Source organism: Mesoplodon mirus, assembly GCF_964341445.2.
Source record: "Mesoplodon mirus genome assembly, chromosome: 5".
NCBI classification, from domain to species: Eukaryota; Metazoa; Chordata; class Mammalia; order Artiodactyla; family Ziphiidae; genus Mesoplodon; species Mesoplodon mirus.
The window spans coordinates 4642362-4668903 of record NC_138980.1 but is presented as its reverse complement, the minus strand read 5'-3'; the positions used below and the strand labels follow the sequence as shown (position 1 = coordinate 4668903).

The following is a 26542-nucleotide window of genomic DNA, read 5'->3' as shown; positions in this document are numbered from 1 at the left end:
TTCCCATGAATCAAAGTTAAGATTTGTACCTGGGGCTTTTCCTACTTGTGTGGAGCAGTCTTTACAGAGAGGTTTTCTTTGTTACCTCCTCATCCATCACCTTTCAGTATTAATATTTATAATATTCATCTCCCCAGCACTAACCTTACCTCTCCAAGTCTTTATAGTGTGCCTGTTAACACAGGAGATGCTCTAGAGGAAGATGACAGTTTATTCAAGGAAGCAGAGATCTAGATACATCAGTGTTAAATGGAGGCATGAGAGTTGATGTGGAAACATGTTAAAAGAGCAATTTTTGTTGGCTGGGGTGAAACAGTCTGTGGGGATATGGGTGGGCTTCATAGAGGAGGTGGCAAATAAAAAAACTCTCAAATGCTAAAAATATATATAAAGTAATAATTCTCAAAAGAATGTTCTCTGTCTAGGCAATTTAGTATCTTAACCTCTACCCTTTGAAGGTACCCTACTTTAAAATGCAAATTATACTTGGAAGAGGTAACACACCACATTGCTTATTAGTTGTAGTAATTTTTATATATTTTCTACTATATGTTAAAAATGAATTCTTTTTTCATAACAAATACCCTTTGGTTTATTTATTTATTTATTTTTGGCTGCGTTGGGTCTTTGTTGCTGCACACAGGCTTTCTCTAGTTGTGGTGAGCAGGGGCTACTCTTCATTGCAGTGCATGGGCTTCTCATTGTGGGGCTTCTCTTGTTGCGGAGCATGGGCTCTAGGAGTGCGGGCTTCAGTAGCTGTGGCACACGAGCTCAGTAGTTGTGACTTGCGGGCTCTGGAGTGCAGGCTCAGCAGTTGTGGTGCACAGGCTTAGTTGCCCTGTGACATGCGGGATCTTCCCAGACCAGGGCTCCAACCCATGTCCCCTGCATTGGCAGGCGGATTCTTAACCACTGTGCCACCAGGGAAGCCCCCCCCCCGCCTTTTTATTTGTAACTGTAGGATAGTACATATATTGCCGGGAACCTCCACCATGCTTATGCAGTAGTTTCTGTGGCAGAAGAGTGATATATACAGATTTCTCTTATTACAAGTCATTATGACCCCCAGTCATAAAACCTAACTTTTTTCCAACTGAAGAGAAGAAAATAGAAAAATTTGGACTGTGTCCTTTCCTAATGGACTGGTAGGATAGAGGGTATTCTCAATCTCAGCAACTTATCTCATGTTAACTTGGAACTTTTTCTAGAGCAATTCTTTGTTCTTCCCCCTCCCCCAAGGGACATTTGGAACTGTCTGTAAACATTTTTGGCTGTCACAACTGAGGGGGAGAAGGGGAGGGTGCTACTGGCATCAAGCTGGTAAAGGCCAGGGATGCTGCTAAACATCAAAGAATTATCCAGCCCAAAATGTCAAGAGTGGCAAGTTGAGCTACCCTGGTCTAAAAATGCCTTGAGCTGCCAATCAACCAGATGTCTGTGTAGACACTAGAAAAAATGAAAGTGAGCCAGTGCAAAACCTTTCATGAAACATAAATACAAATCTTTTAGAAACAATCAAAGAAATAAAAAAATTTTAATAGCAGTAAATCAAAGGTCAACATGACAATATTATATAATTTAGTTTTTGATTCTTCCTTATCTGACCCAAGTTAAGAAGGGTGGTAGTGATGGTGATAATGATGATGGTTTCTAGACACTGGGGTTTGCTTACATTTTTTATTGAGATACAACTGGCATATAACATTATATTAGTTCTAGGTGTCTAACATAATGATTTTATATTTGTATATATTGTGAAATGGTCACCACAATAAGTCTAAGTTAATACCTGTCATCATACATAGTTACTTTTTTTCTTATGAACAGAAATTTTAAGGTGTACTCTCTTAACAACTTTCAAATATGCAATACAGTATTATTAAATATTGTTGCCATGCTTATGTTATATTCCTTGACTTATTTATTTTTTAACTGGAAGTTTGTAACTTTTTTTTTTTTTTTTTGGTTTTTTTTTTTAATATTTATTTATTTTGGCTGCACTGGGTCTTAGTTGCAGCATGTGGGATCTTGTTGCGGCCTGTTTAGTTGTGGCAGGTGGACTTCTTAGTTCTGGCATGGGAACTCCTAGTTGCGGCATGCATGTGGGATCTAGTTCCCCGACCAGGGATTGAACCCAGGCCTCCTGCATTGGGAGCATGGAGTTTTACATACTGGACTACGAGGGAAGTTCTTTGTAGTGTTTTTTTTTTTTTTTTTTCAAAGAAGATGTTGGGTAGGAGTTTTTATTAATTAATTTATTTATTTTTGCCGTGTTGTGTCCCCGTCCCCGTGCGAGGGCTTTCTCTAGCTGTGGCAAGCGGGGGCCACTCTTCATCGCGGTGCGCGGGCCTCTCAGTATCGCGGCCTCTTGTTGCGGAGCACAGGCTCCAGACGCGCAGGCTCAGTAGTCGTGGCTCACGGGCCTAGTCGCTCCGCGGCATGTGGGATCCTCCCAGACCAGGGCTCGAACCCGTGTCCCCTGCATTAGCAGGCAGATTCTCAACCACTGCGCCACCAGGGAAGCCCCCGGAAGTTTGTAACTTTTGACCCCCTTCACCCATTTCACCCACCCACAACTCCCTGCCTCTGGCAATAAGTTTTTTCTTTAAATTTAGATTCCACATACAGTTGACCCTTGAATAACACTGGGGTCAGGGATGCTAACCATCCACACCATGGAAAATCCACATATAATTTATAGCCAGTCCTCTGTACTCACAGTTCCACATCTACCAATTCAACCGACCACAGATCGGGTAGCACTGTAGTATTTACTATTGAAAAAACCTGCATAAGTGGATCCACACAGTTCAAACCCATGTTGTTCAAGAGTCAACTATATACAGACCTCATTTATTGTACTTCGGTCATAGGAAGTGGAAAAGGAATATAGAAAAGGAAATAGAGCCAAAAGGAGATCTTAAACAATAATCTTTCATTGTGCATCAAAATAACACTGTGGTTTAAGAGAGCAGTCTGTGTGGCGTCAGACGTCCTGAGGTTAAAGCCTGTCTTCTGCTTTGCTAGCTGTGTGCCATTGGGAAAATTCACTGAATCTCTCTAAGCCTTAGGTCCTTCATTTGTAAAATAGGGTAATAATAGTACCTACCTGATGGAGTTATTGTGTGAATTCAAGAGAATAGCATGTATAAAATATTTAGTTATACTTGACACACAATAAGCATTCAGTAAGTACTGTAATAATAATAACAATGAGAGGAGAAAGTGGAAGAAATGTATTGATGATGATGACGATGATAACAATGAAAATGACAGTAATGATGATTGGCTTTGGAGTCTGACGACGTGGATTGCAGTGCTGGCTCTGTTACTTACCAACCAGAAGTCAATTGTTTTATTGAATCTGCATTTGCACTTCTATCCACACCTCTTAAGGTTACCGTGAGAACTTAATGAACTTATGTGCCTGGCACATAGTAAATACTCCCGATCAGTAGGTCTGGCCTGAAGAACCACAAATACACTGTGCTCTCTGGAAAGGGTTTGCCTTTTCCTGTACCCTGATGACTGTTCCTTTCATAAGGACAACACCTTAGATAAAAGCCTGGGTCAGAAAGAAAAGGTGGTTAGGTGGGCTTCATTCCCAAGCTAAGAAAAGCTAAGGGGTAGTGAGTCAGAAGTGAATCAGAAATTCCTGAACAAGGTAAAAAATAAGGACCCTGACAGATTTGTAGGGCTTGGCAATGCCCCCGCCGCTGCTGTCCTTGAGTTCTCCTAGCAGCTCCCTGGAGTGAGTTACAGGAAAGCCTAAAAAGCAAGCAATGCTGATGGGTTCTCTGGAGACAGCCAGGCTGTGTGGCCCTCTCCACAGTCTATCGCGGGGAGGAACAGAAGGGGCCCGGGGTCAGAGAGCTAGAAAGGGTGAAATCACCTCTCCGTGTAGAGAGGGAAACAAAGCACCCAAGGCCAGTGCCCAGAAGAATAAAAGAACAAGGGGTGCTTCAAGAGGAAGGTCATTGGGAAGCCCCACTGAGGGACAAGAGACTTCAACACTGCCAGAGATCCACCTGGTATGATTAAACAGCTGACAGGGACTCACTGCAGCAGAATCATGAGCTCTCAGACCCTGCTGCCAGTCACATCTGAAATAAGTCTGGATTTAGAAAGCTAGCGATGAGCTGAGTGGTACAGATCAGGAGGGAAGCACACGGCTTAATCAGGGCCATGAAAGCAGCTGACAAATTACAGCGTGATTTGTCATCATCTCAGAACTCGGCAAGTGTTTGTCCCTGAAAGAATCAATACTTGGAGGGAAAAGGGCTGTATTTTTAGAAACTCCTGGATGGGTAATTTATTTCAAGTGAATGGAGAGTTTATGTTGGCGCCCCACAGAACCAATGGACAGTATATTTACACGAAGCCAGAAAATGCTATCATTTCTTCTAATCAATTTACTCCTTTGAACAGCTGTACCTTGAAGCTTGGAGTGATAAATTCACTCCCGGTGCTAAAAGCTCTACCCTGGGAACCACTTCCAATCCCGCCTTTAGTACTCCTTCATTCTATATGCATAGCATGTTATACCTTTCAGAACTTTCCCACATGGATTCTATCTTCTGGGGCACAAGTGAGATGGACAGGGAGGTGGTGTTAGCCCCATTCTACAGAGGAGAAAACTGAGGCTCAAGAGCTGAATGTACTATTAGCCAATTAGGAATTAGAAATTAGGGTAGAATTAGAAAGCAAGATCTCCCCACTCCTAGTTATGTTTTCCCCCTCATTGAACGTAAAGAGATTGTACAACTAAAATACTGAATGAAAGAGAAAAGTGAAGAGTCAAGAATGTGTTTTAAATGCTTTGCCATAAGAATGTTCACCAGGGGGCAGTGTGCTGTGCAAGTAAAGAACAGAGGGTCTGCACTCAGACTTGGATTCAAATCCCAGTCTTGATATGACCACGGACAGCCACTTAACCCTTGTGAGTCACAGTTTTTCCATCTCTAAAGAGGGGCTAATCAAAGTTCTTACTTCATAAAATGATTGAAAGCTTGAAAAAAAATAGCATTTCTTAAGTTCTCATTGCAGCATCTGACAGAAATAAGAGTCAGTAAATGCTACTTGTTTTGTGTTTTTTTGTTTGTTTTTGGGGAATTTTTATTTTATTTATTTATTTTTGGCTGCGTTGGGTCTTGTGGGTTGTGGGCTTTCTCTAGTTGTGGCAAGCGGGGGCTAATCTTTGTTGCGGTGTATGGGCTTCCCATTGCAGTGGCTTCTCTTTGCTTCAGAGCACAGGCCCCAGGTGTGCGGGCTTCAGTAGTTGTGACTCACGGGCTTAGTAGTTGTGGCTCACGGGCTCCAGAGCACAGGCTCAGTAGTTGTGGTGCACGGGCTCAGATGCTCTGCGGCACACGGGATCCTCCCAGACCAGGGCTCTAACCCATGTCCCCCTCACCAGCAGGCAGACTTCCAACCACTGTGCCACCAGGGAAGTCCCTACTTATTTTGTTTTATTAGCTACTATTTTCACAGCATTTTTGCAACAGCCAAACAATTGAAACCATGTCAATATTCAGTAGTGAAAGGATTAAATGAAATAGGGCAACATTCATGCAATAGGTATCTATCCAGGTAACATGTAAAAATGTTCAAGTTGTACGAACACTAAATCTCGTTGTTGAAATGCGTAAATGTGTATGTTTGTCCATACATAAATGTGTATGTAGGTGTATGCATATATTTTTTAAAGCCTGGAAGTTCTGTATACACACGAATATCTGCTAGCTGTAGGTCGTGTGATTTATAATCTCTACTTTTTTGATCATCTATTTCTGTGCTGCCCAGTTTGGTAGCCACTAGCCGCCATGTGGCTATTTAAATTAGTTAATGAAATTAAATAAAATTTAAAAATCAGTTCCTCAGTCATACTACCATATTTCAACAGCCACATGCAATGCGTGGCTTCTACATTATACAGTGTGGACATAGAACATTTCCATCATTGCAGTAAATTCTATGGGGCAACTTGAGTCTAGAGACTCAAACCCAGGCCAGGGAAAAGTGGTCAGGACAGGGCCCTCCCTTTGCAGCACATCCAACTTTTCATCTGCATCTATTCTCTCCCTCTTAATGAGGATTTAACTGTTTCTTTTAACACATTACAACTATCACAGTGTGACAAAGCGGAGATTACCTTATTTGCAATGGTTCTAACAGTGATTAGCTCTCCTGATGATCCTATTAAAACGAGATCCCTCTGACTTAATAACCTCACAGCGTCCTCTCTCTCACAGGAGGTACAGTTCCAACCAGAAGGTTTCCACAACATCATCGTGTGTGAGAAGCCTAACAACCACCTTAACAGGTTTAAGGGTTATATGTAAGTATGTGCCGCCTGTATGCTGCTTGTAAATATCTCCTCTGCAGCTAGAAAACATTTTTTCTTGAAATGGCCAAACAGATAAGCATCTGGATCCTAAGGAAGTTTATTTCTTTTTATCATAAAAAAAGGGCTAGGGAAAACTAACTAAATTGGGAAAACTTTTCTAGTCTCTTTTTTTTTTTTTTTTTTTTTTGCTGGAGTGATATTTAATTATCTCACAGGGTTAAATTCACTAATAGTTTTTTCAGAACTCTGGTGAAACAGCATCAAAATCGAGACCACACTCTGATTCAGGGGAGGCAAGTAGGATTGAATTTAGATCAGATTTCTGAAGGGGCCTTTACTGCCCTGTAGGTGAGAACGGGGACTTTGGAGTTGGAAAGACCTAGGTTCGAAACCAGGCTCCATCACTTACAAGCTGTGTGACCTTGAGTAAATTAATTAACCTCTCTGGGCCTTCATTTCCACATCTGTAAAATAAAGATTATATCTACATCACAGGATTTTTCTTGTCTCAGAACTGATCATATGCAAAGCCCATAGCACAGAAACTGGCACAGAGTAGACAGTTAATGCGACTGCTGCTGTTGAAATTATTGCTGTTATTGTTCCTCACCTCTGGTTCAGCCTAAGAGTTTTATTGTAATTTTGCTCCCACATTTGACTGCCGGTCTTACTGCAAAAAAAAAAAAAAAAAAAAAAGACCAAAAAAAAAAGAGTAGTGGTAACAGATGTGAATAAATGCCCGTATTCTGGCTTTAAGGGTTAGAGGACTTTCACAGACCATGGTCTCATTTAATCTGCAAAACAACCCAGGGAAGTGAGAATTATGATTCCCATTTTTCAGATGGGAGATCTGATGATAAGATTTTTCAGGATTCTCCCAGAGGCACACAGCAGCTTCAAGGCAAAGCCAGGACTTACAGCCGGGTCTTTTCACTCCAACCCCGGTGTGTTTTCCATTGTCTGCACACACAGCTCAGACATGTTATAGCAACTTCTCTACCAATGTGCCCTGCAATGAAGCTTAAGAAGGCTTCTTGGGAGGCAGGTGTCAATGCTTTCCCTCCATCCACATTTTCTCAGGCCATATGAGATATCTTGAGGAGCAAGATAAGAGGGGAAAGCGTAAGAACAGTACAAGAGAAATAGCAGCTTTTCAATGCAAATTACTTTTTAAAAGCTCATAGAGAGCAGACGGAGACAGGCGAGAAAGGACGAGCTCCTGGGAGAGAAGAGGATTCGTCACAGTCACCTGGCAAGGTGGAGCTTGCCACCTGCCCAGGCAAGGAGTCTACCCTCGTGCCCGAGTTTTGTGGATTTGGTTCATCCCAAGTCACCCATCCCTTGAGTCATTCTCCTTCCTCTTAGAGAGCAGCCTCATCGCTGGGTTTCTCTTTGTAATCCTTTCTCCCCCAAACAGCTCATGCCAGCACCCAGCCTTTCTAAGCTTCATCCTGGTCTCTGGCCCCTCATCTCAGACAGCACTTTCCCAGTTCCATTCGATCCCCAGCACCTCCTCTTCCTGGCTGCTGCCCTTAGAGTTGTCTTTCCCACCTGCCCGGGCCTCATGGATGAGCCCTGAAAGTCCAGTTGGTCAGTCCAGATTATTACTTTTCTGTTCTCCCCAATGTTGTGGGAAAGTTATATTTAAATTTCCTGAAAAACCCAAATGGAGGGCATCAGGATAGAATAAGGGCCAGACGCTGAGTGATCACTAATGTGGACGGACTCAGGTGTTTCTAGTGTGAGGTGGAAAATTGCAATGCTTCCAGAGGCTAGAGAAAGGGAAACACTCCACGTACCTCGCTTTTGAGAAGCTGCCTTGCAGGATGTTGCACAGGGTCGCTGGTCCACCTCCGGTGAGGTCTGTTTATTTTAAGGCTTCCTCAGCAGAGTTCTGCCTTTTAGGTGAGTAAATGATTACGTCCTTAGGGATGGGTAATTCCCTTCTAATGGTCCAGCCCCCACTAGACATCCCAGGAGCAATGAAGAGTTGCACTTGAACATGGGGTTTAGATTCTGAGTTAACATCACTCTTCTGAAGAAGAGAGAGAAGAGGGATCTTGTTACTCGCCACTCGAATTCTATGACACTAACCCATGACAGCGTGGAGAGGCCACCAAACAGCTCCCTCTCTTTCCTCATCCCCAGGGAACATCCCGACCAGAGCAGAACCGGCTTTGGCAGTGAGAGTCTTCTGCTTCGAGGCTGCACCATCAGAAACACCAAAGTGGCTGTTGGCATTGTCATCTATGCAGGTGACTGTCCCTGGACAGCTTCCTATGTCCCTGTCCTTTACCCTCTCTCCTCCAAAACCTCCTCCAAATTTATCTTCAGACAGTGGGAACTCATATCAGTTCTAAGGAGTAGTCATGTGACTTCCCATTTCTCAGCTAAGCAAACTGAGGCTGGAATCACAGCAGTTCACTTGGTCCACAGAGACATAATCCAGTTCCAAGTTACTGTCACTCATCCAGACAAGACAGGGAGGGGGACTCATGCTCATGTATCCCTAACACTTTTCTGACACTAACTATAGTTGGGATGAAGAGTATCTTCTTGAGCCTGAGGAATAACCTCACCAAACTTAGCAACTTCACCTTGTGTGCCTCAGCGTCCTCATCTATACGACAGGAAGAATATTTGTATCTGCCCCATAGGTCCCCCATGAGGGTCCAGTGACCCAGCACATGGAAAGAACCCAGTACTGTGTGTAGCAAGTGAGGGCGGGATGGGTTTTAGTTATTGTTTTTATTATTATCTTTATTCATTTTGTGACTCCATATATGGTGGTCTGTCTCTCCTTTGCACTTTGATTTTGCTTCCCATTGAAGAAAGGTAACAGCAGCACTTCTCACAATGATACCTGAAGTATTGGAGGGAGGTCTTGGGACTGCTGTATCCCCAGTACCTAGCACCTGGCACTCCGTGGGTACTCAGTACGTGTCTATTGTTACGTGAACAACTGCAGACTTCTTCTGTAGAGGAAACACAGTCTCCCTGGAGTGTCTGCCTTCCCTGGAAGTCTCCAGAATATGTTTCCCTGGATGTTCCACTCACTGGGACACCTTGTAGTATTTCATTTGCTTGTTATTTTGTTTGATTTGATTTGTTTTGGTCTGAGTAGACTCCCACTTTTGTTAGACATAGAAGAGCACTAAAACATCAATCCACCCTAAGATTCCCTTTGGGGGACTGTGAAAGAAAAACAGGTTTTTCAACAAATGCTGGAGAAGGTGTGGAGAAAAGGGAACCCTCTTGCACTGCTGGTGGGAAAGTAAATTGATACAGCCACTATGGAGAACAGTATGGAGGTTCCTGAAAAAACTAAAAATAGAATTACCATATGACCCAGAAATCCCACTACTGGACACATACCCTGAGAAAACCATAATTCAGAAAGACACGTGCACCCCAATGTTCATTGTAGCACTATTTACAATAGCCAGGTCATGGAAACAACCTAAATGTCCATCGACAGATGAATGGATAAAGAAGATGTGGTACATATACACAATGGAATATTACTCAGCCATAAAAAGGAACAAAATTGGGTCATTTGTAGAGACATGGGTGGACCTAGAGACTGTCACACAAAGTGAAGTAAGTCAGAAAGAGAAAAACAAATATCGTATATTAACGCATATATGTGGAATCTAGAAAATGGTACAGATGAACCGGTTTGCAAGGCAGAAATAGAGACACAGATGTAGAGAACAAACGTATGGACACCAAGGGGGAAATGTGTGTGTGGGGAGGGTGATGAATTGGGAGATTGGGATTGACATATATACACTAATATGTATAAAATAGATAACTAATAAGAACCTGCTGTATAAAAAATAAATTAATCAAATTAAATTTTAAAAAAAGAAAAATGTTTTTTAAAAAGTTGTGTCACAGTGTAGCTGGCTTTCCCTAATTTGGGGGAGGGATGTTATATTTGTCAGCACAGGTCACTGCTTTCAAGGGTCTTTGGCAATGGAGTTCAATGCCATCTGGTAGACCTAGTAGACATGAACGCTTCAACAATCCCTACTGCACCAAAAAACCTGCATAGACATGGATTTACTTCTCTGCCTAATCAGAAACAAAGGTCGGAGTGGGTGATGGGAGTGGTGTGTGGGAGGCAGATGGAGGGAGAATTAATCGTGACTGGGGACTCAGGCTGCCTGGGGCTGAATCGCTGCCTGGCTGCAAGTTCCTGAGAAGCTGGCTAAGTTTTCAGCACAAGGAACACTGATAACCCCTGCCTCCTAGGGTTATAAGGTGCACAATGCCTGGCACACATTAGGGTTTCAAAAAATGTGAGCAAAAATGGTACAAATTGTGTTTAGTGTTACTGTCTAGACCAGGGGTTCTCAACCTCAGCACCATTGACATTTGTTCCAGATTGTTCTTTGTGGTGGGGGCCGTCCTATAGGGTGTTTAGCAGCATCCCTGGCTTCTGCTCACTAGATGTCATTAGCACCACCTCCTCAAAGGTGACAACCAAAAATTTCTCATGACTTGGCCAGGTGTCCCCTGGGGAGAATGACTGGCCTAGAGCTACATTCTCTGCCTTGATAATACAGATGGACAAAGTAGGAGCACCTAGGAGTCAAAGGCCAGAAAATGGACAAGTGAGCTTTCCAGAAGGAAGAGATTCAGTGTGGAGGTATGCATTCCTCACAGCAAACATGTATTGAGCCCCTACTGTGTACCGGAAACTAATTTAGGTACTTTATGTATATCAGTTCACTCCCCTACCCCAAAACACACAACGATTATATCTCATTTTGCAGATGAGGGATTGAGATACAGAAGGATTAATTCCCCCAAGGTCACATGTCTCCTGAGATTAATTCCCTATAACCCAAGGTCAGGTACCTGCAGAGCCAAGCTCTGTCGGACACTAGAGCCCACATTCTATCCACTACACCATACTGCCTCCCCCTTGAGCCCAAATTTTGCCAAAAGAACAGGGGGATCTTAGGAAGTGAGGAAGCAGGTGGGTGCAGGGGGTGGTCCGAGGACCCCTTTTACGGAGTGAGCCTGGGGCACGCAGGAACCACAGCTGTGTCAGCCCCTGCACAGCTGCAGCAACTTGAGTCTAATTTAATAAGCCTAGCATGCTCACTCCTACAGTTTTGTTGCTGCTTTAAATCCACAAGGCCACCAGCTAAGTAGCATTAAACCACGCACTGTTGGAGCTGATATATTGGTTTTCTCTAATTTTGCACAGAAAATATGTGACGGGTCTCTTAATTTGACTGCTGAGGGGTACAGTGTGGTAAATACAATTTGGTAGCCCCAAAGGGGGAGGCTCTGTTCTAAAGACAAAGGCTCTGTTCTAAAGACAAAGGCTCAGTTTGACTCTCACCTCTTAGCTGGGTGGTTTCCAGGAGTTACTGGAAGGAGAAATAGACTGGGAGCCAGAACCCTGGGTTCTCCATGTGGCTCTGGGGTCAATTTATTCTTTCATTTGGAGCGGGTCCCTTCTACGTTTTGGTCCTGAATTTCTCTAATTGAAAGAAAAAAGGGGGGGCGGTGCCTGAATGAGCTCAGTAGTTTTTAAATTTTACTGTCTTTTTTTTAAACAGAACTTTATGCAGAACTCCAGGGTAGGAGAGTAGCTGCCCAGAGTTAATGCTGGGGTGGAGACCTTTGACCGCTACCACTCTTGCACGAGCACGACAACACCTTAGGCAAAGAAGCAAGCATGATAATTACTGGCCTCAAGTACAGTCCTGCCACAGGGCCTTGGTGCATACTGTTCCCCAGCCTAAAACCCTTTTCTCCCAACTCTTCTCTCTCCCTTCAGGTCTCCCTCAAATGTCACCTCCTCTGAGAAGCCTTCCCTGACCACACTCTGTAACACCCTCTCTTATTGATTAGCCCCTTACTTATTGTTTACTTCATGGGACCTATGGCTAACTGTAATTACCTTATTTACTTATTTCCCTGTATATTTTCACCAGATTGTGAATCATCTGTCTCACCACTGTATCCCACCACTGAGCCCATAACAGCACCTCTGCGCAAATTAGAAAAAGATGGCTCTTCCTCAAGACAGCTTACTGTCATTTGCTACAAATGTGTCCTAATGGACTTACGAATCTGTGACAGCTACAAAATGAGGGCCACCTCTTGAGTTGTGCAGGGCACAGCCTGTGCACAGTAGCCCTGTCCATACCCACCAGTGCCTGGCAGGTAGGGGATGTTCAGTGAAAACCTGCTGACAAGTTGTGTGAGGTCTCTTTGGCCATTCCCAGAACCTCCCTGCAGCAGGACAGATTCAGGTTAGAGAATGAAGCTTCTCTTGTATCGAAATCTCATGGGAAAAGAGCCAGAGACAAACAGGGGCCAAGGACTGATGATCTCATTTTCTCTCAAAGGTCATGAGACAAAAGCCATGCTGAACAACAGTGGCCCACGGTACAAACGCAGCAAGATCGAGCGGCGTATGAACACAGACATCTTCTTCTGCATCGGGATCCTCTTCCTCATGTGCCTCACTGGGGCTGTAGGTATGGAAGGTTCTGGAAAGGACAACCCCACAATCATCTTCTGTTTCTTTGGGCATGTTGCTGCAACTCGGAGCCTCAGTTTCCTCATCTAAAGAAAGAAAAGCCTCAAAGAAAGCCTACTCTGTACTCGAACAGGGTGCCAATTAAGTATAAATGCAGATGACATTCTCCTGAAAGTGGTATGCACTCTAAATCTTAGGAAGATCATCTATCATGTATCTGTCCAAGAAATACTTCCTGAACCCAGGCACCCCCTTATCATGAAAGGGTAACAAGATGAATCAATCACAGGACCGGTCCTCAAAGAGCAGGAAGGTCCTCATAGTCTAGTAGGAGGAAGTCCAACCTGAGAGCAGAATCAGTAACACCATCTATCCCACTCAGTGAGGGCGGTACCAGGTGCTGTGCTCGTTTCCTAGTGCCACTGTCAAAAGTCAACACAAATTAAGTGGTTTAAAACAATGCTAGTTGATTCTGTTATAGCTGTGGAGTTCAGAAGTCCAAAGTCAGTTTCACTGGATTAAGACCAAGGTTTCCTCAGGGCTGGAGATTCCAGGGGGGAGAATCGGTCCCTTGTCTTTTTCAGTTTCTACTGGCTGCCTGTGTTGCTCCCTTTGAAGCATCTTCTTTCATCTTCAAAACGCATTGCTCCAATTTCCACTGACATTTCCTTCTCCTTGTCTGTGGGAGTGTGGCCCTCTGTCTCCCTTTCATAGGGGCACTTGTAGTTCCATCATTGGGCCCACCTGGATAGTCCAGGCTCCCCTTCCCCATCTCAAGATCCTTAACTAAATCACATCTGCAAAGTCCCTTTTGCCATCTAAGGTAGCACATTCACAGGACCCAGGGATGAGGACGTGGACACCTTAGGGGGCCATTATTCAGCCCACGACCAGGATTATGGGAGCATCAAGGAAGAAAGTCTTGCTGGAGCTGATTCCAGATGCAGTAGGTGCTCACCGGAGGAGGGTGGTGACAGGAATAGCATGGGGCAGGCAGCTGTGAAAGGAAAGAGAGAGGTCACTTTACCCCAGGGACAGCACAAGCAAAGCACAGCAGCAGGAAGGAGAGCCATGTTATGCAGAGGAGTGTTTGGCCATTTGGTGTGCCAAGAGCAAGGCCAAGGATGGAGACCTGATTAGAACTGGGCTGTGGCCAGGTTCTACAACGGCCAGGTGTAGACAGCTGTGGGAGGTATAGACACAAGTGATCCGGAGCCATTTCAGTAGATCCTCGGAGGGTAGGGGAAGAGAGGCCCTCACTCTTACCCACTCTCCCCCTCTATGGCTTAACACTAAGGATGGTTCTCAGGACCCTAAAGGAGACCCCAAAAAGAAGCAGGGAGGATCAGAAGGAAGAACTCGGATGCTGAGTCCAGAACCCCCTGCCAACCCCACACCAGTGAGCAGCTATAGCGTTTGCGCTTTACTTGCTTTTGTCCGAAATCGCACCCATCACTGTTTTTAAAAGACAGTGTCCAGGGAGTCCCCTGGTCGCCTAGAGGTTAGGATTCAGTGCTGTTACTGCTGTGGCCCGGGTTTAATCCCTGGCAGGGGAACTGAGATCCTGCAAGACATGAGGTGCGGAAATAAGCCCCAGTGAGGCACAAAATTAAAAAAAGACAGTGTCTAAAGCTTAAGATCTTCCTAGGCCCACAGAGATTTTCTGTGTCACGACAGTGAGGACAGTGGGATTCAATCTTGTGCGTGGCCTGGAGTTTTGAGTGAATATGCTTCCCAGATGTGTCTAATGGCACTCCATGTGAGGGGCTCATGGCTGGAAGAGCAGCACCTGCATGCGAGGGAAGCAGGCAAACAAGAAAACCAACTGTTTGTTTTGTGGGCCATCCCCGTGTCCCCGGAAATTCTGGAGAACTGTCAGCTCTGCTTCAGGACAGGTTTTTCAGGGGACGTCAGACCTGGAAAGGACATCGGAGATCATCTCACTGCGTCTCCAGGGAAAGGAAGTGAATGATTAAAAGGTCACAGAGTTAGGTGAGGTACAGGCCAACCAGAAGCAGCTTGGTAGATTGCCCAAAATAATAAAGACGTGGAGAAAGTAATTGGGAGAGGCAGGATTCTATTCTGTCTGAGAATAACACAGGCGGCTGCTGGCACCATATCAAACACAGTTCCCGCGGGAGAGGAAAGCTCTCGAATGAGCACCATTCAGGGTCATTTATCACATGTGTGCTTTAATTGTGTGAAGACGGTGCTTCATTTTTATTTGCCCAGAATGTCCTCCCCAGGTTTTTCTGATCACCCAGTACCCACCTGGGCTTCAGAACCCCTTCAGGCCTCCTCCTCCATGCAGCCTGCTCCGACTTCTTTCATGGTCTGTAGTAACCCTTACTCTGTGCCTTACATTTGGCCCTTAACCTCACGTCGGTAAGTCTCCTTTCTTCTGCTGTATCTGATGGTATGTGACCCAACCTCCTGTGCAAAGAAGTATCTTAGGGGCAGGGTAGGAACCCCTATGCCTTTTATTCTCTATAGTCCCTGCCCTGGGGCCAAGAGCATCACACACATTAGGTTATCCTGTTCTCACAACAACCCCATGGAGAAGGTATTATTACTAATTGACCGATGAGGATGCTGAGATTCAGAGAGCTCGGTGCGAGGTGCACTTATCAGTCCTCACTTGATGGGTGTTGTTATCCCCGTTTACAGTTAAGGAAACAGAGGGTTCGGTCTGCATCTGGTGCTGTCACTATGGGCTCTTGGAGTGCTCCAGGAGCTGGCATAGCACACCTCATGCTAGGTGGGATTTGTATCTTTACATCGTACTCCCTGACTTGGTAGGGAACTCCTCAAAGACAAGAAGTAGGACCGACTCTTTCTTGAATTAAAAAATGTTGGATAAAGGGAGGGAAGGAAGGAGGCAGGGAGGAGTGAGTGAACAGAGATACAGATGGATGGACGGATGGGTGGATAGATGGATGCATGTATGGATGCATGGACGGGTGGAAGGGTGAATGGGTGGATAGGTAATTGGATGATTGACTGGATGGATGGATGGGTGGATGGGTATGTGCATGGGAGAGAAAGAGGGACTAGGATTCAGGTCTGTCAAGACTTCCCAGCCATGTACTTTCTACCACACAACTGAAAAAAAAAAACTCATGCCACTTTCTCGTTTTCCAACCCCTGAATAACAGGATTTCAACAAAATGTAAGTAATCCCCATGCTAGTCTCCTCTGGGAGGACAGACTTAATGCCTATCAAGAGATTGAAATGTAGTATATATGAAGGACCACTTTAGACATCATGAATACACACACTCACACACACACACACACACACCTATGTTATATAGAATAAGGATGGGCTCCTGCAAAGCACACTCATTTCTGGCAATAGGTCAAGGAAGGGCTGATGTAATTGACCAATTTAGGATTAGTTGGAGATTTTGCCTCATACCTGGCTTTGCCTCCTCTTAGGTCACAGCCTCTGGAATGGAACCTTTGCAGAACACCCTCCCTTTGATGTGCCAGATGCCGAGGGCAACTTCCTTCCCCTTGCCCTTGGAGGCTTCTACATGTTCCTCACCATGATCATTCTGCTCCAGGTAGGAGGCTCTCTGTAACTTGGGACTCAGAAGACCCAATATCTGCACAACTTTGCAAAATAAAGAAAAATCAGCGCTGGCCCCGTGAAAGAACTAACTGGACTGAGATGGGGAAATATTTGTCACTTTCTTATGGGTCTTTGAAAGTATTCACAACTGGGATTATGCCAGGACCAGCCCTGCCTTGTGGAGGGGACCTTGGCCTCAGATAATAACAGAGGGAAATATTTATCAGGATTTTCCATTTAAAAGTAAGATTATAGCAGTGATCCACGTGTGCCTGTCCCTCTGCCAGATCTAAACAGGTAAACCCTAGTGACCTGGGAACAACAAAAGATAATGCAGCACAGAGAACTACAGAGAACTTTCAGACCCCAAGCACTGAGAGAAAGAAACCACAGGTTAGTGTTTTCTCATTTGAAAGTTTGAGATGGAAAAAGAGAACTGGCACTATATAGGAGGAAAAAAACAAAAACATAGAGCACCTACGAGAGAGGTAAGAAAGGCAATTACTGTAGGTAAACACCTGCAGTGAAGTATAAAGAGACAGATTTTAAAGATCCTCAGGCTCTATAAGTAACCACAGTCTATGAAAAGATAAGGCAAGTTGTAGTTTTGTTTTAACAAAACCCCATCTATGTTTGAGTTCTTACAGTATTTGAGGGTGTTTCACTGTCCTCTTACTGATGATCCTTTTTCATTCATGAGTTCGTTCATTCATTGAGCACAGTAATCCTTTTAAAATGTGAGTCGGGTCATGCTCTCCTCTGCACTGAACCCTCTGGTGGTTTCACATCCACTCAACGTGAAAACTGAAGTTCTGACTGCAACCAACAAGGTCCTAGGTGATCTGGACCCCGACTCCCTCCTGGACCACGTCTCCGAGCTGTTTCCTGCACACTCACACACAGGCCTGCTGACTCTCACGCCCGCCCTGCAAGCACCCAGCCACGCATGCACTGCCCGGAACCGTCCTCTTCCCACAGATAACCTCACACTCACACCCTCATTTCTTCAGGTCTCTGTGCAAAGGTCATGGCTTATGACCCACTCCCTCCCAGCCTTCACCCTTTTCACTTTTCTTTACTCTTTTTCATGAGACTTACCGCTACCCAGTATCTATTTCTTTGTTTGTTTACTAGAATGTGAGGTTTTGTTCTGCTCACTGCCATTTGCAGGACCTAGAACGGCATGTGACACCTAAAGCACCTGATAGGTACTAGGTATTGGATCAGTGGGCAGTGATCAACAATGAGTCTGAATAGGAAACAAACTTATGGTTACCAAAGGGAAAAGGGGGGGGGAGGGATAAATTAGCAGTTTGCGATTAGCTGATACACACTACTATATATCAAATAGATAAACAACAAGAATCTACTGTGTAGCATATTCAAAACCTTGTAATAAACGACAATGGAAAAGAATATATATATATGTATATTATATACATAAAACTAAAGCACTTTGCTGCATACCTGAACCCAACACAGCATTGCAAGTTAACTATCCTTAAAAAGAAAATGAGTCTGAATACCCGTCAAAATGGGCAGCAGTCTTTGGTGGCATAGAGATCCGAGGGGCATCAGGAGACTCTGGACTGAGGTAGCTAGAGCTCCTTACCTCCTTCTGGCTCAGTCATTAAACAAGCGATGGTGAGTGCCTACCCCGTACTGGATATCTCTGGTTGAAGAAGGCGTATCTCTTTCTCAGATGACCCTAAGAATGCCAAGGGAGGCATGAGGTCATTAATCTTTAATTTCTCAGAGAAAGTCCATCATGTGAGCTAACCTGAGCTTTCCATGAAATCCCTTTGCTACTCCCATCACCCAGTGAAGGTTCTGAGATGGGGCACCGGCCGGTTTTCTGATACGATGGGAATTGATCTCCCCACAGATACTGATCCCAATCTCCCTGTACGTGTCCATTGAGCTGGTGAAGCTCGGGCAAGTCTTCTTCCTGCACAATGACCTTGACCTGTATGATGAAGAGACCTATTTGTCCATTCAGTGTCGAGCCCTGAACATCACTGAGGACTTGGGCCAGATCCAGTACATCTTCTCTGACAAGACGGGGACGCTGACCGAGAACAAGATGGTGTTCAGGCGTTGTACCATCATGGGCCATGAGTATTCTCACCAAGAAAATGGTACGAGGGCTTCCAGGGGCTCCCACCCCTCTTCTAAAGGAATTGCCCCTGCTCTCCTGAGAGAATGGTGATAAAAACCATTATCCTGGCTCCCAGCAGAGGCTGGGTGGCTCTGTGGGAAGTGGCTTCCTGCATCCCTGTGGCTTCCTTGTCACAGATCAATGCTGTTCTTATCACTTGTAAACTTTCATTTGTTCACAAAGGCTATCAGTGATCTCCTGTGTGGGAGCCCTCCAGTCAGTTGATCTTTGTCTGGTGCCATTTACACACAGGATTTTTATCCGTCAGGAATGCACTGGGGAAATGTCCAAATTATGTGCCAGTCATGCAGCCAAAGTTTAAGAATTTCTCAGGTCCCCTTACCTGACAGGACAGGCCCAGGTGTAGGCACATGGTGAGATGTGATACATCCAGGAAATGCCCTCCATGCTAACTGATCTCTTAGATTTTCACCGACACAAAGCTTTGCCTTAGGGGATGTGGCTATAAAATGCCTGGACTGTCATCTTGCATAGACTGAAGGTGGCCAACAGAGCTGACTGATCCCCTCAGCTCCCTCCCGCAACAACACACACACACACACACACACACACACACACACACACACACACACTTCCTAACTAGGAGAAGAAACTCACAAGAGCAGCATTCATTCTCTTGAGTGGGAGGGATGGAGAAAGAGAAAAGAGGGGATATTATAGGCGGTGCAATCCCCTTTGCCACAGTGGTCACCATTTACATGGAGCTTCTAATCTCTTCTTAATAATAATACAGCTACCACTACCAGCCCTTAGAGTCTGCTAATCACTTTTATATCATTATATCATTAAGTCTTCAAAACAACCCTGTGAGTTAGGTACTTTTTTATAACCCCTAATTGAGGAAAGAGAGGCACAGGTTATGCGAAGCTCAAAGTCACATAGCTAGGAGGCAGGAGAGCCAGGCTTTGAACCTATGCAACTTAGTTGCACCCCTCTTTCACCAGCTAGGGTAGCCAGCAGCCTACTCTTAGCTCCACCCCCAAAGTCTGGCATCTCCCCAACCATGATCTGGCCAAGGTATGACTGGCGCAATAACGGGGTTTCTTTCCTGCAGCTAAGCGACTAGAGACCCCAAAGGAGCTGGACTCAGACAGTGAAGAGTGGACCCAATACAAGTGCTTGTCCTTCCCAGCCCGAAGGGACCAGGGACCAGCAACAAAAAGGGGCCAAGGAGGGTCCCAGCCTCTGAGAAGGAGCCAGAGTGCCCAGGCATGCATCCAGGGCCACTTGCGACAAAGGTCCATGGGGCGCTGTGAAATCTCACAGCCCCCTGTGGCCTTCAGCAGCTCCATAGTAAGTCCCTGCCTTTTCCTCTTTGAATTGCTAGTGGCCTGTCTCGGGAGAGAAGGGGGAGGGCTCTGGGGTATGAAAGAGAAAAGGGTGTATAAACCCTGAAGAGCTCTCAGAATGGCAGCTCTTGGTCGTGTATGTAATCTACACAGGTTTTTTGGGGCATGTACGAGTCTTGTTAATTTCAAATGTTCAATGTTTAGAAATTGGGAGATTTCTAAATGGAATTGAAAAAAGTGTCCCCACTAAGCCGGCATTTCCTTGTGGCAATAAGTGGTTTGAATGAAGAAGTCAGTGCTCCTCAGCCTGGGCGTGCCATCCTCAGTTCATCACTGTCCCTCACCCCCTCTCTCTTTATCCTCATCCCTGAGCTGAGGCCCAGCAGCATGTTCATTATGCATTTTTTCCAAAATACAGTTAAGAGGAAAAAGAAATATCTGACATGCCCATGTTTCTATAAAGTGGAAAAACAAAAGATGAGCTTGTAAGGCTTAGGTTTCAAGAAAAATGGGAGAATGTATTTATTGTGATAAAGAGTCTTAAATTGTTATGATGCAAAGAACATCTCTGTCAAATTTCCTCAGTCCACCTCACTCCCTTAGGCTAACTGCCAGGGCCCCTAGGATGTTCAACTTTGCAACTGTGGGGCTTTCTGCATCTGGTCCCTCACATTTGATCCATTGGGATAGTTACCACTAGACGTCCAGGCAGCAGGTGAAGAAACTGAGTTCCTTCCCCAAGAAGACACAGCATGCCCAAAAAGTCAAGGCCAGAACCAGGGCCTCTGACTCCTGTCTCATCCCACTTTCCTCTGCACCAGGCTCTTCCTCTGGGGAACACATCATCCAGAGTCTTCTGCACTTACAGAAAAGGCCTCAGGGAGCCCCAGGTATCTTGAACAAGACACACATACAGAGGGACTGAAAGTGCTATTATACCATTATTAGAACATTAGATTTTCAAAATGATCATTTTGGTGAATTTCCTTCCAGTCTTTTATTTCCCGCACTAATACACACACACACACACACACACACGCACACACACAAACTACATATTTTAACATTTTTGCAGTCATAGTACACGTAAGTTATAGCTGCTGGGTTTTTTTAATCTGACACGATATCAAGAGCCTTTTCCACATTGCTACCTAGTATTCATTACCCAGGACTCTGTTTTCTGACTGTGACAAGAAATGCTGTGAGTCTGTATGTTCTGGGTTGTTGTTTATCTAACTTTAAGTAAGTACAGGTTTAGCTCTCTTATGTTCTTATCATGCACAGAAATGCAGTAGTAGCAAGGAGAAAACAATAACAGTGTGGTAAGACATATGATGCTTATAAACCCACAAGAAGAATGATCCATTGATGCCTTTGGGAAGATTTGGGGTTTTATTTTTCTTTCTGATTTTCCCAAATGAAGTAACAACGAGACATGCATGTTGTCAAGTCTTTCCTTCTTTAATTTAATTGTCCCTTCTGGATGGACTGCCCTTCCCCTCAGCTCTTTACCTAAATATCTGGACAAGGAATTCAGTGAATTCTCATCGGGCACAGGTATTAAGTCTTGCACTGCTGATGTCTTTTGGCATCTTCCAGTTCTAGACACCACGAGCATCCCGTGTGCCTGAGAATGTCTCCCCCAGGACACGGGGGCAAAAAGGAAGCTTTCCTGTGTAGGTCTCATTTGGGATACACAGATTCATTGCCCAGCCTGACAAATCTCAGCAGCCCAGAGAAATTGCAGCCCTGAGTCAGTCAGTATAACTTGTATTCGGGGCCCTTAGCTGACGGTCAGTGAAAGGGACATGTTAACTTATGAGCCGTCTCCAGATCCTGGATGTCATCGTTCTGCCTGGCTGGCACATTCCAAGTCCAGTTCTAACTAAATGCATTTAGGAACAATAAGGAAATTGACACATAGAGTAAGACCCAACTCTTGTTGCCTGAGCAGGAGAGGATGGTGATGTGTTCTCCTTATGAGCTGCTAAATATGCTGTTCTACAAGTCAGGCTGAAAATCTGGGGTCAGTGGGACAATAGCATCCTGGCTATTTGTTAGGGAGGGCACTGGGCCAAGGGTCAGGAAACATAGGCTCTGGTTTCAACTCTGCTGAGGCTTGCTGGGTGGCCTTATGCAACACGTTAAACCTCTCTCTATCCCTGTTTCATCACCTGAAAATACGTTGCTTACAACTCTGACTGGCTGTTCTAAAAGTCAAATACCATGATGCTTGTGCTGACCTGCAAGGTCGCTGCCAGCTACGAATTAAGCACATTTGGGGTCAAATGTCCCAGGTTCTCATCTTTGCTCCACCGTGTATTAGCTCTGTGACTTTGGTCAACTCACTGAGCTGGAAGCCTCGATGTTCTCATCTTGAAAAGGGGTTATTGTTATGCCTCGTGAGTTGATTTTGAGGATTTAACTCTTAAAGCTCATGTGTTCTAGACAGATGGATAACTAATAGAAGTTTTAAATGACTTTTCTAAAGGAAAGATGTCTGCCTTGGGCAAACGTTCACATAACTGATGACAGGGAGGGGAAATGGGAGTTTTCATAAAACACAATGTCAAGCTCTCTCCCCTGAGATTCTGGGATATTCGGTCTAGGGTGGGGCCTGAGCATTCATGTTTTTATTTCTGATGATTCCAGTGAGCAACCAAGATTGAGAAACACTCTAAGCATACCATCACCCCACTGGAAAATAGTCTTCATTTGGCTCAGACAGGCGCCTTGTACAGCTTGGGAGGCATTGGCTAAAGGGAGTGATTTATGTTGTCTTAAATGGCTCTGGCACTAAACTGTAAACTCTCTGTGGCTGAGTGGCAGACCCTTGAGTGAGTCCATGGAGAACGTCCGTGGCAGCCCCAGGGGGATGCCCTGGCTCCTGGCTCCCGCTCCCCCACCACCCCTTGGCAGGCTTTCTGTGTTGCCTCCTCTTCCACCCGCCCGTCTGGCAGCCAGCCTCGTTGGATAATCTCTTGGCAAAACCAGTGCTTTACCTTTCCTTTGTGAACTCAGCCAGAACTTGCCTCTGAAGCCCCAGGGATGCCAGGTCATGGCGGAGCACCCAACCCCATTCCAAAGAAGCCTATTGCTCTGAACCAAAAATAAAATGAGCATCAACAATAACAACCACTACAACAAAAGCTGGCTTTTTCCTTTTACTACAAAGATCAAGGAAGCATCTGTTATTGCTGTCTAATTGGCTGCTCTAAAATCCGTGGCTTTAGGGTGGGGTAATATTCTTAGGAAAGTGGTGAGTTCTGAGCCAGCATTTAATAGTCCTGCCAGAGGGAAAATGAAATGCCTTTTCACCCCTGGTCTGTAAGCAGCCAAGATTGGAGTAGAGAGTCTTTGTTTAGACATGCCACTTGGAAATATATTTTTGTGTCATCAGACCAAAGACTATTTTCCTAATCATAAAGTTTGCATCAGGGCCGTTTAGGTTCCAAACCCCACCACCTCTCCCTTCTGAGGGCACGACCCCTCCCACCTGTCTAGAAAGAATGCAATGGAGGGAAGTAGAGGCGATGTCTTTGGCCCTCTGCCTCATTTCTTGAAACTTGGTCTTCCTTTCGTTCTTGGGAAGATATTTGTGCCACACTTATAGTCTGCTCCAGGCTGACAGGGACAGCCAACAGGCACAGACTCCCACGGCAAGGTTAGCTAAGAGTCCTGATTTAACTAGTCAAGCACGCAAAATCTTTTAGTAAGTGATGTGACCACGCAGGGCAAGAAATGGATGAAGCCTGTCTCAGCTTTGCTTCCCTTAGCTCCCAGGGTCCCAAATGGGGGCATACAGCTGTGGTGACCCTTTTCACAGAACTGGGTCTTACAAGATCTGGGATACTTCCTTCTTTTTTTCTTTTTTTTTTTTAATTGAAGTATAGTTGATTTACAATGTTGTATTAGTTTGTGGTGTATAGCAAAGTGATTCAGATAGATAGATAGATAGATAGATAGATACAGACATATTCTTTTTCATATACTTTTCCATTATGGCTAATTACAGGATATTGAATACAGTTCCCTGTGCTATACAGTAAGACCTTGTTGTTTATCTGTTTTACGTATAGTAGTTTCTATCTGCTAATCCCAAACTCCTAACTTATTCCTACCCACCCCCTTTCCCTTTGGTAACCATAAGTTTGTCTTCTATGTCCATGAGTCTGTTTCTGTTTCATAAATAAGTTCATTTGTATCATATTTTATATCCACATATAAGTGATATCATGTGGTATTTATCTTTCTCTGTCAGACTTACTTCACTTAGTAATAATCTCAAGGTGATAATCTCAAGGTGCATCCATGTTGCTGCAAATGGCATTATTTCATTCTTTTTAATGGCTGACTTACACACACACACACACCTTCTTTATCCATTCATCTGTTGATGGGCATTTAGGTTACTTCCATGTCTTGACTATTGTAAATAGTGCTACTGTGAACACTGGGCTGAATATATCTTTTTGGTTTGTTGGGGGTTTTATTGCAGTATGCGGACCTCTCACTGTTGTGGCCTCTCCCGTTGCGGAGCACAGGCTCCGGATGTGCAGGCTCAGTGGCCATGGCTCATGGGCCCAGCCGCTCCGCGGCATGTGTGACCCCCCTGGACTGGGGCACGAACCGGTGTCCCCTGCATCGGCAGGCAGACTCTCAACCACTGCACCACCAGGGAAGCCCCTGAATATATCTTTTTGAATTAGTTTTCTCCGGATATATGCCCAGGAGTGAGATTGCTGGATCATATGGCAACTCTATTTTTAGTTTTTTAAGGAGCCTCCACACTGTTTTCCATAGTGGTTGCACCAATTTACATTCCCACCAACAGTATAAGAGGGTTCCCTTTTCTCCACACCCTCTCCAGCATTTGTTATTTGTAGACTTTTGATGATGGCCATTCTGACCAGTGTGATGTGATACCTCATTATAGTTGTGATTTGCATTTTTCTAATAAGTAGCAATATTGAGCATCTTTTCATGTGCCTATTGGCCATCTGTATGTCTTCTTTGGAGAAATGTCTATTTGGGTCTTCTGCCCATTTTTAGATTGGGTTTTTTGTTTTGTTGTTGTTGAGTTGTATGAGCTGTTTGTATATTTTGGAAATTAAGCTCCTGTTGGTCACATCATTTGCAAATATTTTTTCCCAGTCTGTAGGTTGTCTTTTCATTTTGTTTATGGTTTCCTTTGCTGTGCAAAAGCTTATAAGTTTGATTAGGTCCCATTTGTTTATTTTTGCTTTTATTTCTTTTGTCTTGGGAGACTGACTTAAGAAAACATTGGTACGATTTATGTCAGAGAATGTTTTGCCTATATTCTCTTCTAGGAATTTTATGTTGTCATGTCTTATATTTAAGTCTTTAAGGCATTTTGAGTTTATGTTTTGTGTATGGTTTGGGGGTGTGTTCTAACTTCATTGATTTACATTTACATTTGCAGCTTTCCCAACACCACTTGCTGAAGAGACTGTCTTTTCTCCATTGTATATTCTTGCCTCCTTTGTCAGAGAGTACTTGGCCATAGGTGTGTGGGTTTATTTCTGGGCTCTCTCTACTGTTCCGTTGATCCATGTCTGTTATTGTGCCAGTATCATGTTGTTGCTGTTGTTGTGGTTGTTTGTTTGCGGTACGCGGGCCTCTCACTGTCGTGGCCTCTCCCGTTGCGGAGCACAGGCTCCGGACGCGCAGGCCCAGCGGCCACAGCTCACGGGCCCAGCCGCTCCGCAGCATGTGGGATCTTCCCGGACCGGGGCACGAACCCGTGTCCCCTGCATCGGCAGGCGGACGCTCAACCACTGTGCCACCAGGGAAGCCCTATCATGTTGTTTTGATTACAGTAGCTTTGTAGTATTGTCTGAAGTCTGGGAGGGTTATGCCTCCAGTTTTGCTGTTTTTCCCCAGAATTGCTTTGGGAATTCTGGGTCTTCCGTGGCTCCATACAAATTTTAGCATTCTTTGTTCTAGTTCTGTGAAAAATGTCATGGGTAATTTGATAGGGATCACATTAAATCTATAGATTATTTTGAGTAGTCTGGTCATTTTAACAATATTAGTTCTTCAAATCCGAGAACATGGAATATCTTTCCATTTCTTTGTATGATCTTCAATTTCCTTTATCATTGTTTAATAGTTCTCAGCAGATAAGTCTTTCAGTTCCTTGGTCAGGTTTATTCCTAAGTTTGGTTGTAGTTTTGGGTTTTTTTGATGCAATTTTAAAAGGAATTGTTTTTTTACTCTATCTTTCTGATATTTCATTGTTAATGTAAAGAAATGCAACAGATTTCTATATGTTAAACTTGTATCCTGCTACCTTGCTGAAATCATTTATCAGTTTTAGTAGTTTTTGTGTGGAGTCTTTAGGGTTTTCTATGTATAATATCATGTCATCTGTATATAATGACAATTTTACCTCTTCCCTTCCAGATTGGATATCTTTTATTTTTCTTGTCTAACTGCTGTGGCTAGGACTCGCAGTACTATGTTGAATAGAAGAGGTGAGAGTGGGCGTCCTTGTCTCATTCCAGATTTTAGCAGGAAGACTTTCTCTGTTGATTATTTTTTTGGCTGTGGGTCTGTCATAATTAGATTTTATTATGCTGAGATATGACCCCGCTCTACCCACTTTGGTAAGGGTTTTTATCAT

General features: G+C 44.4%; 1 protein-coding gene across 1 annotated transcript in view; it reads left to right on the top strand.

Annotated features, from left to right (window-relative positions):
- The window catches only part of ATP10B (ATPase phospholipid transporting 10B (putative)), a gene marked incomplete at both ends in the record, with an annotated part of 63207 nt that extends 44427 nt beyond the window's left edge, over positions 1-18780 (top strand). Inside the window, 6 exon segments of the mRNA XM_082621775.1 lie at positions 6252-6337; positions 8495-8601; positions 12721-12852; positions 16293-16420; positions 18314-18629; positions 18632-18780. Of these exon segments, the coding sequence (XP_082477901.1) occupies positions 6252-6337; positions 8495-8601; positions 12721-12852; positions 16293-16420; positions 18314-18629; positions 18632-18780 (918 nt within the window).
- Positions 18781-26542: the final 7762 nt, after the last annotated feature.